Source organism: Miniopterus natalensis, chromosome 14 (genome assembly GCF_054644295.1).
Source record: "Miniopterus natalensis isolate mMinNat1 chromosome 14, mMinNat1.hap1, whole genome shotgun sequence".
Classification (NCBI taxonomy): domain Eukaryota; kingdom Metazoa; phylum Chordata; class Mammalia; order Chiroptera; family Miniopteridae; genus Miniopterus; species Miniopterus natalensis.
This window is the reverse complement of record NC_142094.1, coordinates 26607243-26622245: the sequence shown is the minus strand read 5'-3', so window position 1 is coordinate 26622245 and position 15003 is coordinate 26607243. Positions and strand designations below refer to the sequence as shown.

Below are 15003 nucleotides of genomic sequence, written 5' to 3'. Positions count from 1 at the left end.
TTCTTTTAGCGATGATGTGCCTAAACAGTGTTATGAAAATAAGGGTACATTTCAACTTTTTACGCTTAACAAATTATCACACAAAACTGAGTTCCTCATCTTTTCCCCAATTCCAAGCCGCTGCTTACATTCCCTTCATGAATAGTACCACCTTTCTCCACATGGTATCGCCAGAACATGCACAGAGTAGCCTCCTGCTGCATGTTCCATGCCCCTCAGACTTTCAGGAGCATGGAATGCCCCTGAGATCTTGTTAAAATGCAGTTTCTGATTCAGTAGGCCTGGCCTGGGCTTGAGATTCTGCATTTCCAACAAGCTCCCAGAGTTGCCAGTACTGCTGGTCTATAGACCACAGTTTAAGTAGCGAGAATTTTGTACATGTTCTCAACTGTGGTTACACATCAGAAATACTCACGGGACTTTTAAACACCTAGCTGCCTTCTCTCTGCATGTTGTGATGATGGGGCCTAGGATTCTCTGTAATTTTTTTTTAATACCCAAGTAATTCTTAGCAACAGCCAAAGTGAAAATCATTCAAAGGTATCCTATTTTATTGTGAAAAGTGAAGAATTACCACATTGTGCTTTTTAAGTATAAGTGTATGTATGCAGATGGACTTCATCCCAGTTTCCCTGTTTTAGGGCTGGCCATATACAAAATTTCTGCTTCAGTGAAGTTTCTCTAGAATCATCCATCTTCCTTTCTGCGCCTTCCTCCAGCCTCTTTGTTCCTCTCCCTCTGTTTACCCAGGGCCTTCACGCTGTCCTGCACTCTGGCACTCGGCCAGCCCTTCCTTACCCCAAGAATCCTGTGTTCTGTCACTCGCCTCTCTCTGCTCTCACCCCAATGTGAACCTCAGTTCTCTATGTGAGGTTGATTGCGCATGCTTTTGAAGGAAAGTAATCTGATAACATAGGCTCATTTCAATCATGACAGAGATTGATTCTTCCTGGAGTTTTTTTCTACTAGTCTTTGCTTCTCAAGAAGACGATGTTTTCTCATGTGGTGTAAAGGCTGGTTCTTACTATCTGAATGATTATTGCATGTTCAAAGTATGCTGTCGAGCTTGTAATATAAAGCTACAACTTGTACACAGGGAGTGGTATCTTCACTAGAGAATGAAGTTTTTCATTTACTACATTAGTCATTTAATCTTGCCAGTCACCTGGAGAAAGGAGCATACCTTTTAGTGGCTAGGTTAGTTCTCTTGTTGAATTAGCAAGTTGGAATTGATTATGTGACGATAGATGGGGCTTGGTGGGGCCTCGGTGCCTAAGAAGTGGTGCCAGCCCTTGGAAATGCCTCAAGTAGGAAACATAATGGGCCAAAACTTTGGGAACACTAAGGGGAAAAAAGGTAGAGTGACAATTTAGCATGGAAAATTGGATGACCACTAGGGTGTCCATTTAGCCCAATTTACTCCTTTCTATCAGGGTAGGCTCTTTGCCATGCTAAAATATGGAGAAATTCTACATTATGTTATTAAAAGGGAATTGTGCCTTTTACAAATATTTATTATCCCATATAAATCAGTAGGACTTTAAACAATATAAAAAGTGAACTTCCGGGAATATATCTAAAGAAACCTGAAACACTAATTCAAAGAATATATGTACCCCTCTGTTCATTGCAGTGTTATTTACAATAGCCAAGATTTGGAAGCAGCACAAGTACCCATCAGTAGATGAGTGGATAAAAAAAGCTGATACATTTACACAATGGAATACTACTCCGCCGTAAAAAAGAAGGAAATCTTACTTTTTACAGTAAGGTGGATGGACCTGAAGAGCACTATGCTAAGTAAAATAAGCTAGTCCAAGACAAGTACCATGTGATTTCACTTATTTGTGGAATCTAATGAACAAAATAAACTAACAAAAAAAAAAAATAGAAATAGACTCATAGATACAGAGAACTGTCTGACAGCTCTCAGAGAGGCAGGGAATTGGAGGCTGGGTGAAAAAGGTGAAGGGATTGCCCGGCCGGGCGTGGCTCAGCGGTTGAACGTCGACCTAGGATCCAGGCGATCGGGGTTCGATTCCCGGTCAGGGCACATGCCCGGGTTGCGGGCTCGATCAGTGACTCTCATCATTGACGTTTCTATCTCCCTCTCTCCCTCTCCTTTCCTCTCTCTGAAATCAATAAAGATATATATATATATATATATATACTTTTTTTTTTAAAGGTGAAGGGATTAAGCAAAGAAAAAAGAAAACTCATAGACACAGACAATAGTATGGTGGTTACCAGAGGGAAGGGTGGATGGGGGCAGGTAGAAGAAGGTAAAGTGGGGATAGATGGTGATAGAAGGGGGCTTGACTTGGGGTGGTGAACAAACAATACAGTATACAGGTGATGTATTACAGAATTATACACCTGAAGCCTACATAATTTTATTAACCAATGTCACCCCAATAAATTGTTTTTTAAAAAGTGAAGTGTAAATTCTCAGCCAGTGTGGATGGAGTAAGTTATTTTGGACTGAGAAGTCATACTTCCTAAATTCTGCTCCTGGCAACAGTGCCCATAGCAGTTCCTGCTTTTTACACCTTCTTTTCAACACTTTTTCAAAACTTATCTTCTGGTTTTTCAACATTTTTGCACTTTTTTCTTCTCTCAGATTCTTCAGACTGCCAAGGTCAGGGGTGAGATACATGGGGCTTCTGTGATTCGGGATTACTGGGGTAGACCAAGGCAATATTATGACCATATTTCTTGTTACAATCTGCCCCATTTTAACACCAGATACATCTATATAATGTGAGGCTTTCTTCTTCAAAATAGCAGGCTATTCTGGGAGGTCTTTGGCAGTGGTACCTGGAAACTGCAGGTAAACCATGTTGGTGTGAAGTAGTTCAGCATCTGAAAATTAACTCCCAAATATCCGAGTCCCGAGGAGCTGGAGAAGGTAGAGACATTCTTAAATGGGGCAGCGGGGGAAGAAGGACCCCAAAGTTGACGAAGCCCAAATTGATCCCAGTCTCACATATTCACCCCCAACACATGCCCCGTCTTTGAAAAATAACAAACCCCAAAAACTGTTTTCACCCATGATCTCTCTTCACTTTGGATTGAACTTCAGCTAGCTTATTTTCAAGCATGCTTCTAACTTGGCACAGCTCTGGGAAAAAATCCCATAACTGAGCCATCTGGGTTGGATAAAAGAGGGAGTTTTTCTATTTGATTTCTCACATTTTGTTCCTTTTTGTTTTTAATGGGGGGAAATCATTATGAAGTAACCAAGTTATTGCATAATGTTAATGAACCAGGAGAAATCTTTTCAACTCTATACTCTTTCTAAAGAATTCTATATTAGAAGGTCTCTCTGTTGTGTCCGAAACATGGTGTAGAATAAATGTTTGGGGTGAGTTCACTTGAGTGAATAACTAGTAATGGTCAAAAAATAAAGTTCTCTTTGGGTGGTCTGAAATTCATCAGTGTTTATTTCTTTTCAGACTCAGCAAAGGGTTTTGTTTTTTTTTCCAATGAACCGTATTTTAGCATTTTATGCTCTGGATTTACTTAGTGTGGTTATAATTGAAATCATTATCATATGTGATTTTCTTTTTCTTAGAGACCAACATTAATTGCTTTATGATTCCAAGAATCTGAAATTAAGAGATGTTGGAAAGTTGTTTACTCTCTGATAACTTTGAAAACAACTGTAACAAAATAGGCTATTTTATGTTATAAACTGCTGTTTGCAGTCCCGAGTGAACTTGCTTGAATCTTGCATCAGTTCAGACCTTAAAATTAAGAAACTGTTAAGTAAAAGCCTGTGTTTGTTTTACCAAGCTCTGGGTAGTAGGTTCTGGGGACATGATAAACAAGACAATTTCAGTCCCTACCGGCTGTTACAGTCAAATAGAGACATGTTACATAAACCATTACACAGACAAGCTACAATGGAAAGAACAGTGTGCAGAGTATGGATGACCTCTGGAAGGGAAGATAGTTCATTCATACAGGTGAATGAGCAATATATAATAAAATATTAGTAGGTATATGTTAGATCAAACGTTGTTGTTATCTTTTTTGTCTCTTTTTATTAATCCCACCCATGAAAGCTTCTTGAGATTAGTTAGGGGTGACGTCACATCAGGGATTATGATGGTTTCTTGTCAAAGAGCTTTGTTTATAAGCCCTAAGTAATACTTATAAAATCAATATATTGCATATATTTCCTTTTCATCATACAAGTATGATTTAATACAGTTATGTCAGTTAACATACATGATTGTTGATATTGCTATTATAATATCACACTGGTCATAGGGTAGAAAAAAATAAGTCCTATAAAGATACAATTTAAGAAAAAGACTTTTTAATTAATATGCCACTACTACTATCATCCAAGACTCTCATAAATTTATAGCAATATGCCTACCATCAGAACATGATAGTCCCCTATATATTTGGGGCCTATGCATTGCTCTCAATTTCTGTGATAGAAATCCTGAAGATTGTTTTACAATTGTAGTTTACTTTTGTTGGCTTTATTTGTTTGGGGATCTAAACCAGTTTCATAAAAATTGTCTATGTGAATCATAGGAACTTGTTTTGTTAAAAAGAAATGTTAAAAGATCATGAAATGAGGCCAACTTTTCTCTTGGCATCTGGGTAGGTAAATGCATACCTATTAAATGGAGCATGGGCTTTTGATAGTAAATTTAGCCTGTGGGTATATTCATTTTACAGCATTCACTCAGGCTTAAAATATCCTCTAATTCCTTTGAGAGAGTAAAGCTAAGAACACCATCACATGACTGTCTGGGTTTCTAAAATGCTAAGGCTTTACAAAAGCCTTGTGGATTTTGAGTAATAATAAAACAAGTGCTGGCTTGTTAAGTAAGATAATCTCTTCTATGCACTGTATAAACTAGAATGTAATTTTAGATACGATGGTTTTATATCACAGATGACTCCATAATCATTAAAAGAACTTCCCTAATTATAAGAGCGTATTTTCTTAGAAAATAAGTTAATCATGATGTTTAAATCATTTTATGATTCCATTCGAGGAATCTTTTATTTATATTAAATTAAATTTATATTAAAGCATTCATCACATTTCTCTCGTCACAAAAAATATAGTGGGTAAAGTATCCCAAGGTTGAAATATGGCGGCATTGCATTGTAACTACTTTCAAAAGAATATTACCAAGAAATTAGGAAAAATGGAAATTACTTTCTTGCTTGTAAGTCAGCCCAGTTCATTAATTCTAATAAATATTTTTGAGCATCTGTTTTGTGCCAGGTACATACTAGGCATTAGGTGTACTCTTGGGAAGGAAAACAAAGTAAGCAAAATAGACCATCAAACAACTTTTTCTTGTACATCAACTTTCATGCACTTCAGTCTTTGGATATCTCGGTCTCCTACTCAGAATATATTTGCTTTATATTTCACGTATACTTCTAACAAGCCTATAATTTACGTGATTTCTTGGCCTATTGAAAGTAGAAGGGGAATGATAACTGAAGTCATATATTGATAACGCAGCTGATAACTAGCCCATTAACACAGAAAAAAGTCACATTTACCAAGGGGTCACAATAAAAATTCAAAATAGTATTTCTCTGGCTCTGCCCTAATCTGCTACATGAGAACATCAGCCCTTCCTATCCTTCTGTTTCTTCCCAAATCCTTCTGAGAGTCCCGTGGGAGTATCTCAGCCAGAATTTCTTAAAATGGTAGTCGTCTTCTCCATTTCCAGGTCACTGGTAATGTCACCCATCACCACCAGCCAGGGCACCGGCTGTGCCACAGATGACAGCCATGGCACTGTGACTGATGCCTACCTAATTCTGGAAACATTGCTCCCATAGCCTTGCCCTAGGGTAAGGTGAGCTGCTATAATTATAATATGCAACAAAAATGCAGTGGCGAAAGGAATAGAGAAATGTATTTTTCTCTGACATAACAGTCCAGCTTAGGTGTTCATTTCAGCAAGGAATTCTCAGGCCGCCTTTTAAGAACTGGGGCTCTGCACATCTTTAACGTATGGCTCCCAAGGTTGCTCTGGTCTGAGCCCTCCCAACCAGCAGAAAGGAGGGAACTAGCCTGTGGGAGAGATACACCCACTTCTCAAAAGCTTTAGCTCATAGTCCCTTGGTGAGAACTGGACACATGTCCCCACCAACCTGCAAAGGGGGGCTGAGAAGCACTGGCCCTGGCTGGGCCACTTCCCAGCCACAACTCTGTTATTGTTATGCCTTTTTATGGACAGCAAGCCATCACCTGTGTTTCTGTTGTGTTTCACGGTCCTACACCTTTCATAGTAGCCCCTGTCTCTAACACTCAAAACAGCTACGACATCCTAGCTTACATAATCTATACTATCTCCACCCTAGGCAGTTCCCTTTCCCATCTGTAGGAACAACTTTTCTAAACCTTCACTGCTCTCCTTAAATCTGCTCACCCCCAGCCTTAAAAGATGACCTGCCCTCCTACTTCAGAGTTAAGATAGAGGCCATCAACTGTGACCCCTTCAACCCTCCTCCCAGCACAGCCACTCTTTTCTTTCCTTCTGTCCCAAGGAAGATGCATCCCTGCTTCTTTCTTGACCCCACTCTTCTTCCTAATCTTGCCGATCTCACCTGGGATCTGGTCCCATTAAGGATTTCTGCTTTCTCATAATTTGAATCTCACGATCTCCCTGGTAAAATGTGCCATCCTTGAGGATGTAAACGTGCTTTCATTTTGCCTCATGCTACTTTTATCCCCCCTTCCTTTTTTCCTGTTTAAACCAGATCTCTTAAAATACTAGTTTATGTTTACCCAGCATGCCTTCACCTTCCATGTGCTGTCTAACCTTTTGCGCTCCCAACAAAAAGGACATTAAGCTATGTGCAGGCCCATGTGCAGCCAACAATTCATCAACATATATTTTCTGAGTGCTTTCTGTGCTGGGCACAGGGGGTTCGGCAGTGCACACAGAAAAAGCCTTGGTCCCCGTGAGGTTTACATTCTAGTAGGGAAAGGTAGGGCAGAGGAGTAAATATTTGTTAGGTGTACATGTGATATGTGCTAAAGAGAAAAATAAATCAGGATAAAGGAATTAGGAGGATATTCATATTTTAAGCAGAGTGGTCAGGAAAGGTATCTCTGATAATTATTTGAGCAGAGATCTGAAGCAAGTGAGCTCTTCACATGGGGAAGAGCATTTCAGGCCAGGAAGCAGGATGTACTAAGGCCCTGAGGCAGGAGCATATTCCCCTACAGTTACCCTGTCTGGATTCCACACACAAAGGCCAGTGAAAGGGCCGCTGTGACTGGAGCAGAACAGGGGAAGGAGGAGGAGTGCCAGGTAAGTTCAGAGAGTCAGCCGAAGCCAGGTCCATAGGGCCTTCTAGGCGGTGGTGAGATTTCTGATGGGAACCATCGGAGGGATTTACACAGAGGAATGCCATGATTTGGCTTGTGTTTTAAGGAAATAACTCTGACTGCTCTGTGTGAAAAAGACCCAGAGAAGCACAGTGATTAACTATGGGAATCATCTAGACAGGACATTATGGTCATCTGGGCTGGAAGATATCTGTGGAGTTGAGAAGTGACTCCATTCTGGGTATGTTTCCAAGAGCTGACAGGCTGAGTGGTGCTGGGACTTTTATCCTTCCAGTGGAGATTCCCTCCACACTCCACATTTCTTCTTCGTTATGGCCCAGGAGGCTGATGCATACAGACTACATCACTTCTGGCTTCCCTTTGGGTTTGCCCACGAGAGGCCTAAGACGGGAAGGCTGGGTGAGCATGAGGTCATAGTATTGTTGTCCTGACTTCCCGCCCCGGCTGGTTGGCTGACTCTACCTGAGGCTGCAGCCCTCCCCTGCAGTTCCCCTGTCTGGATTCCAGGAAACCTTCCCCACTCCTCCCCCCTTCACACCTAGGGCTGATGCCAGTGCCTGCTGTTGCTAGCTCAAGGGTACGCCACTATCCTTTATTGATTTTCCTCAACCTTGCGCACAGCGTTATAAATAGCCCCTTTAGTATGCTTTCCTTAAATCCTTGTGATCTTGACTCATACTGGAGCTAGAGCATCTAATGTAAAAATAACAGAACATTTTTTATAACAGTCATTCACTCGTTTTTCTCCCCAGTAAAATGTTAAACCCTTGAGGACAAAAGCTGTCATTCCTGTTTCTGTTACCATGACATGAAGTAGGTAGGGTTTGCTACAGCGTTATCAATAGTGTTGTGATGTAATGATGCCCCTTGAGTCCTTAAGAATTGCCTACATTATGTATGATATGGAAGAGTGTGTGTGTTTGTGTCCATCTTAGTGTTTATCGGTATAAGCTTCACCTTGTTGGATAATTCAGTTCCCCGAGATCAAAAAGACACCTAAGAAAAAGTTGGGCACCGATTTCTTATTACTCATTGATCTTATAAAGATACCTCAACCACAGTTTGTTGATTTTACCAGTTGTTTCTGAACTAGAAAGAAATACTATTTGCTCCCAGTTTTTCAAGAACATCAATTTTTACCAATAAAGATGATGTCAGTAATCTTTTTTCCCAGTAACTTAAAAGGTGGATAGTGATTTATTAAAGTTCCCTGTTAAGTGAGTGACCTTTATTTGCATGATATTTTAATAGCACTTATTTCCATTATATTTGGTTACATCCATTTACAAGATTATCAGTGTGATTGTTTTCCTACCATTTTGTTTGTTTGTTTTAGTGCTACATTTTGTTATTGATGTTTCCTGCTGATCTAAAAAATATTTTATCATCACATATTTTCAATTGTACGTATAATTCAGTGACTTGCCCACTTCTTTCTGTCTTACATCTTAACCTTGACTTCTTTCTGGTTTTCCTTTGGGCAAAACCTTAAACAGTAGGCTGAGCAGCCTTGAGGTATAGCTTTAATAAAAGCTTTGCTGAGTAATCATTTGGTGTAAAATCCCAACCAAATCCATTAGTGGAAAGAAGGAAGTAATATCTTTTCAAGGTTAACTTTCTTTGTGGCTGCTCCCACGAAACACACACACGCACACTGAATTCAATTAACCGTTGCTTGGATTCAACTATATTTGAAGTCCATATTTCTAATAAGGAAAACAAAAATTCCATAAGGTTAAGAGAGTATATTGTCAAAGAATTTATTAATTAGAGGTTATTAAAACTGTGGAGCTTTGCTTATGTAGAAGTGCAGCCAGTCTCCCGGGAAGATACCTGGGAGAAGCCTGGGGTCAGGTGGTCGGCGGATGTATTTAACTGAAAAAGCACGCCCCTCTTTTCCTTCTTTTTCTCCTTTTTTTTATTTTTGACATTTCTAAATGTTCTCACAACCTAAGTAAATTTATGTTTTGCTTTTTGAGAGCTAGATTTTATATACTTTAAAGCAGTTATTTTGTGGGTTTTAAAATTAATTTGACAGTTTTACTTGAAAACTGAGGCAGCACTTGACTCTGCTGAAGCAGGGGCGCTTTTGAAACCTGCGGGGTGTGTAGCGGCTCTAATAAGAACCAGTCTGTCAGGGCGGCCCACCAGGTACTGCCTGGATGGTCCCTTCTCCTTCACTCAAGCCTGTTAAGAGGCAGATCATGACCCTCCTTGGAGTATTATTTACTGTCATTTTCCACTTGGAAGATCACAATCAAAATGATGGTTGTGAAATTGTGAAGCAGTGAATATGTGAAATAATGAAGAATAACAAGCACCGACTTAAGTAATTTATTTTTCTGAAAGTCTGCTAAACTTCCTATGAGAGAGTTTAATTTAAACCTCCCCTTTGCTGGGAGAGATGGCGATATTGTTCTCCGACATCCCTGTGCGGAGTTCAGGAGAGGGAGAGAGCCCTGAAAGGAACTGGCTCAGACACCCTCACCTCTGGCTGTGCCCTCATTGGGGAAGGGGGAGAGAGCTCTCTGCAGGCCCTTTCAAAAGGACACTAATTCTTGAGGGCGCTTCCCTCATGGCCTGATCCCCTCCCAGCAGCCCCGCCCCCTAGTACACATCTGGGTTTAGGATTTTAACATGAATTTGGGGGGGGCACAGACATTCAGTCTGTGTAACTACCATCGTGGTAATGGAGCAGAAGCAAGAGACGGACGCATGAGAAGCGACGGGCTTATTTGTGGGGCAAAAGAACAAAGACGCTCACCTGAGACTTTCCAAGTGAGTGACTAGCATTGTGGGTGTAACAAATCCAGGACTGTCCTTTGGTTTCTGAAAAGTTTCTATATATGAGGAAAACAATAGGAATGCAAAGTTTAAAAAACTAATACAGATTAAATGTCATACCATATTATACAGTGTTATTTATATAATAAATAGCTAATAGTTTTCCAAAAGAAGGATTAGATAAGATCTTTTAAAGAACTTTCCTTTAGTTAAGAGAACTGTACCCTATTTTTCCAAGTCTTTCGTTCAGATCTTTATATTAATTTGTATCAGGCCCAGGGATATGTAATTCTTTGATTCTTGTATCCCAGGACTGTTGGTATAGTGCTGCGAGGAGCTGAAACATGAAAGAAACCTGTCGAAAATTAAACCGTCGCCTTCTGCATTTGATCCAACATACTATATATTTAGAAATATATATATATATATATATGAGATATACATAAGTATTCAGAGTTACAAATCATTTTACTCTGTTATTTCATGAGTATTTTTATTATTTGCAGGTTCGATGGATGATGTACTGGATTGTTTTTGCTCTCTACACTGTGATTGAAACAGTAGCAGATCAAACAGTTGCTTGGTAAGTTCTAGTATTGAGAAAGGACCAGACTGTAGACTTGGTAGCAGGTGTCCTGAGTTCTTACCCTGCTTTTGTGCTTAAGGAAGTAATTTCAGCAAGTTACCTGATTATCCAATGTCTCATTTTCTTGATCTGGTTTCCCCATAAGAACATTACTTTTCCTACAGTCCCTCGAATAAAGGCATCTCTTTCTTCCTGTGCCACTCCCTGCCCCTCTCCCACGCATCTCCCAGGATCTGGAGTGGAGGAATTGGTTATCATTATCTTTTTTCCACGCTGATGTCTTCAGGCTATTTTTCGTTATCACTTCATAAAAGACTTGTCTTTTGACCCCCACAGCACTCCCTCCCCATCCTTAAAACTCATACCTACATTCAAACTGGGTCACATCCACGGGGACACCCACTGACCACCAGCTCCAGGCTGCTCTATTCCAAACCTCTGGGACAAAATTAAAGCGTGTTTATATCCTCAAGGATTTAGCATTTTACTGAGGAGTAAATACTTAATGGGACAACTTGAATCTCCTCGTGCTGCGTTTCAGCAGTGCGTCTCATTTCCATCTAACTCTTGCCATCACGTGGAGAAGTCCTCCTTGCAGAACCCGCAGACTCACTGCCTTGCCGGTATCTTCAGCTGCACTTGCTGCACAGACCTTCAGCCTAAACGAGCCCAGTTGCTCTTCTTTACTTCTTTCCCAGGCTACTAAATGAGCTGAAAAAAATCAGTCAGTTGCTCATATAGGTATCAATTTGAACTTCACCATTCCTTTTACTTGCTTCTGATCAGTTGCTGCTTCCAATTCCCTCTTGTGTCTGTTTCGGTCGTTTACTGTTCTCTTCTTAAACTGTCTTTCTGACCTGGCTGCTCTCATCATATTCTCACGGTACATTAGGTCACATTGGATTGCTAGGAAAAAAACAAGTCATCAGATTTAAATGTTCTTAGCATCCTGCCCTTATTTATGAACTTCTCTGTACTGGATTTCCATCCGTCTTGCTCTTCCTTTGTGGTAGAGGGGTTTGGGAGAGGGTTTTCTGTCTATTTGTGTTTAAGTGGCAGAACACAGATTCCAAATCATGCGAGGTCTCTTAAGTGTCAGAGTTCTCTTTAAAAACTTCTCAGTTTTTTCTGATTGCAAATATAGCATATTTTATTAAAAAATAGGGCCCGCCGGGCATGGCTCAGCAGTTGAACATCAACCTAGGATCCAGGAGATCCCAGTTAAGTTCCCAGTCAGGGCACATGCCCGGATGGCAGCTCGATCCCCAGTTGAGGGGAGTTTAGGAGGCAGCCGGTCAATGACTCTCTCATCATTGAAGTTTCTCTCTCTCTCTCTCTCCTCCCTTCCTCTGTCTGAAATCAATAAAGATATATTAAAAAAAAAAACAACTGGCCCTGGCCAGGGGGCTCAGCTGGCTGGAGTGTCATCCTGTGCACCAGAAGCTTGCCGGTTCATTCCTGGTCAGGGCACATACCTAGGTTGTGGGTTCAGTCTGTGGTCGGAGTGTCTACAGGAAGCAACCAATCGATGTTTTTTTCCTCTCTCTCCCTTCCTCTCTCTCTTAAAAAAAAAAAAATCAATAAAAACATATCCTCAGGTGAAGATTAAAACAAAACAAAACTGGACAATGTAGGAAACATTTGTCACAAGCGGTGAAAATCTAGAAATTCCTCTGGGATTACCCTGTCGCAGAGACCCTTTGCTGACCACACAGCCGTCAGCCGTCGCTCCTCACCGCCTGATCCCCACCTGTCTCTCAGAAGGGTCCAGGTTTTTCAGTTGTTGTGTATATTAGTGCTGCTTTGACCACAGAATGTTGATCCCCTCGTGCCGTGTTAGGTAACCTGCTGTGGCAGCAAACAACCCTAAAAGCATCATAAGTTAGAAAAACATTTATTTCTTGCTCAAAATACATGAGGGTTACATGGTCGCTGCTGCTTTGCTGGGCTTGACTATTTTGTGTTTTGGGATCAAGGCTGAAGAAGCACTTGTCACGTTAAAAAGCAAAAGTTTAAAGCAAGAGGTTGGTTGGGGATGAGGGAGTCAAAAGACATTTAAAATTTCTCCTTGCATGCGACATATGACACTCATACTCTGTTTGCAAAAGCAGGCCGTGCGGTTAATTAAACCCACGTCTCTGCTTGGGGAAGTGTGCTCAGCCTACAGGGAAGGCACTGCAGAGTGGCACGGAAAGGGCCGTGGGTTAGGCCTGACCCTAACTCCCAGTCTACCACAGTGGTAATTGCGTTTCTTTTGCAAGTGAATGATTTAGGTCTGCAAAGTGCTGGAATTCTGGCCAAATAAGGGAGGGGAAGTTTTCTGGGAGTTCTGAGAAGGAGGTGTGTACCTGGGCTCACATTGTACACCTGGAGCGTATAAATCTAAGTCCTGCTCATTGGCGGCGTATCGGGCACTGCCATGGCAGCGGGCTCTGCCTGCTTCAATGCCGCCTGTGTCCCCTGAACTGCCACACTCAGTGGCAGCTGCCCTCTGCTTGCTTCAGATGAAGACTCTCGACTAGAAGGTGTGAATCTCTGCAGGGATCAGGTTGCTCTTTCGTTAACTGATCTGTATTTAACGAAATTAATTTGTCCGTTCAAACGTAGGTGTTTCTTTGCTCTCTTACTTTTACATGTGAAAACGTAACATAGCGACTGAACTTTTTAAAAAGTTTCTTGTTACTGCTCATTGTCTGTAGTTTATGTTCATAGGCTTTTTTTTTTCCCCTCTAAATTTTTTCTTGTTAGGTTCCCCCTGTACTATGAACTTAAGATTGCTTTTGTCATATGGCTGCTCTCCCCCTATACCAAAGGAGCAAGTTTAATATATAGAAAGTTCCTTCATCCACTTCTTTCTTCAAAGGAAAGGGTAAGATACATAAATTATTTCCACAAATCATTTGTTAGACATGTATATGATCACATGCTTTATGCTACAAAAATTGTGAAATGATTACATTATGGGGGGGAGTCCTATTTTTTGGCTTCTGGACACTATACTTGAATAAAATTAATATCTGTGTGTTTGGGGTCTTTCCCCAGGAGATTGATGATTATATTGTACAAGCAAAGGAACGAGGCTATGAGACGATGGTGAACTTTGGGCGGCAAGGTTTAAACTTGGCAGCTACTGCTGCTGTTACTGCAGCAGTGAAGGTAATTTTTCATTTACATTTTTTATCCAGTGGCACATTAAGTCAACGGACAAAGTAGGGTGGCTTTTTATTTCAGACCACTGTAAAATGTTGGCAGAATTTTGCTTTCTGTTTGTTCTTGTATTACTGGGAAGAACACGTAGATCATTCTGGAAGCACTTTTACACATTTTCTATAAGTATTTTTAAACTCATAATTGATCACAAAATGAGAGCTAAGTTAATAAGTAAAATGTACCGGAAAATGTCATTTTGTCATAGCTTTCCTACTTTATAACCTTAAAATAGTTTGAGTGAATCACCTTTAGTAAAGATGACCATTCTCTCTCTCTCTGTCTTTGGCGTTCTCTCTCTTGGTGGCAATATCTTGGTAGGATTTCTGGCTTACTTCTGCACGCCTACTTCAACCAATTTGAGGTAACTGACTATTCAAAATAAGGCATGAAAAAAAATTCTGTTCTTAAAACTTGAGATTTTATGTAGCCAGTACTAATGTCATGTGTTGTGTTTTGCAAGCCAAGTTATCAAATGAATGCCTTCTGTGAAAACTTGCATTGCGGCTTTTGGATTTCTTTGCATGTAGTAATTAGTGTGGTTTATTTTAAATGTGATCGCATAATTGATTTTGGTGTGTAGTATATGGAAAGAAAACAGGCTTCAGACCCAAAAAGTGCTGAGTGTGACTTTCTAAATAACCATCGACAATTTACTTAACTTCTGTATTCTGCAGTGGCTTTACGTATACAATGGGGATAATATACCTATCTGTGAGAGCATGTATAAAAGCACAGTGCTTGCCAGAATGTAGGAGGAGCCCAGTAAACATCAATATCATGTGTCTATCTCAATTCAAGGGAAAATTTGAGTTTGTTTGCTGTCAAGTTAAATTGAGACTAAAGAAGTGCATTTGCTTTTTATTGCTTAGCTTTTGAGCTAGGCTTTTAAAATTTACTTATCTTGAACTACAACAACAATGCTATGGAAATAAATATTCTAGTTAAGTGGTGATTTTCTATAATAGCAATGGTGAAGGGATGTAAAATGTCAAGTGGAATTCTCGTTTCAGACTGATCTTTGGCTCAAGTATTACATCAACAAGATAAAAAATTGACATTATGTGCTAGAAGTGTT

At 40.3% G+C, this 15003-nt stretch overlaps 1 protein-coding gene across 1 annotated transcript in view; it reads left to right on the top strand.

The window, feature by feature from the left end:
- REEP3 (receptor accessory protein 3) overlaps positions 1–15003 on the top strand; it is a 75290-nt gene that overhangs the window by 42874 nt on the left and 17413 nt on the right. The window contains exons 3-5 of the mRNA XM_087824401.1: positions 10639–10715; positions 13467–13587; positions 13761–13874. Coding sequence (XP_087680527.1) covers positions 10639–10715; positions 13467–13587; positions 13761–13874 — 312 coding nt within the window. The remainder of the gene's footprint in view (positions 1–10638; positions 10716–13466; positions 13588–13760; positions 13875–15003) is intronic.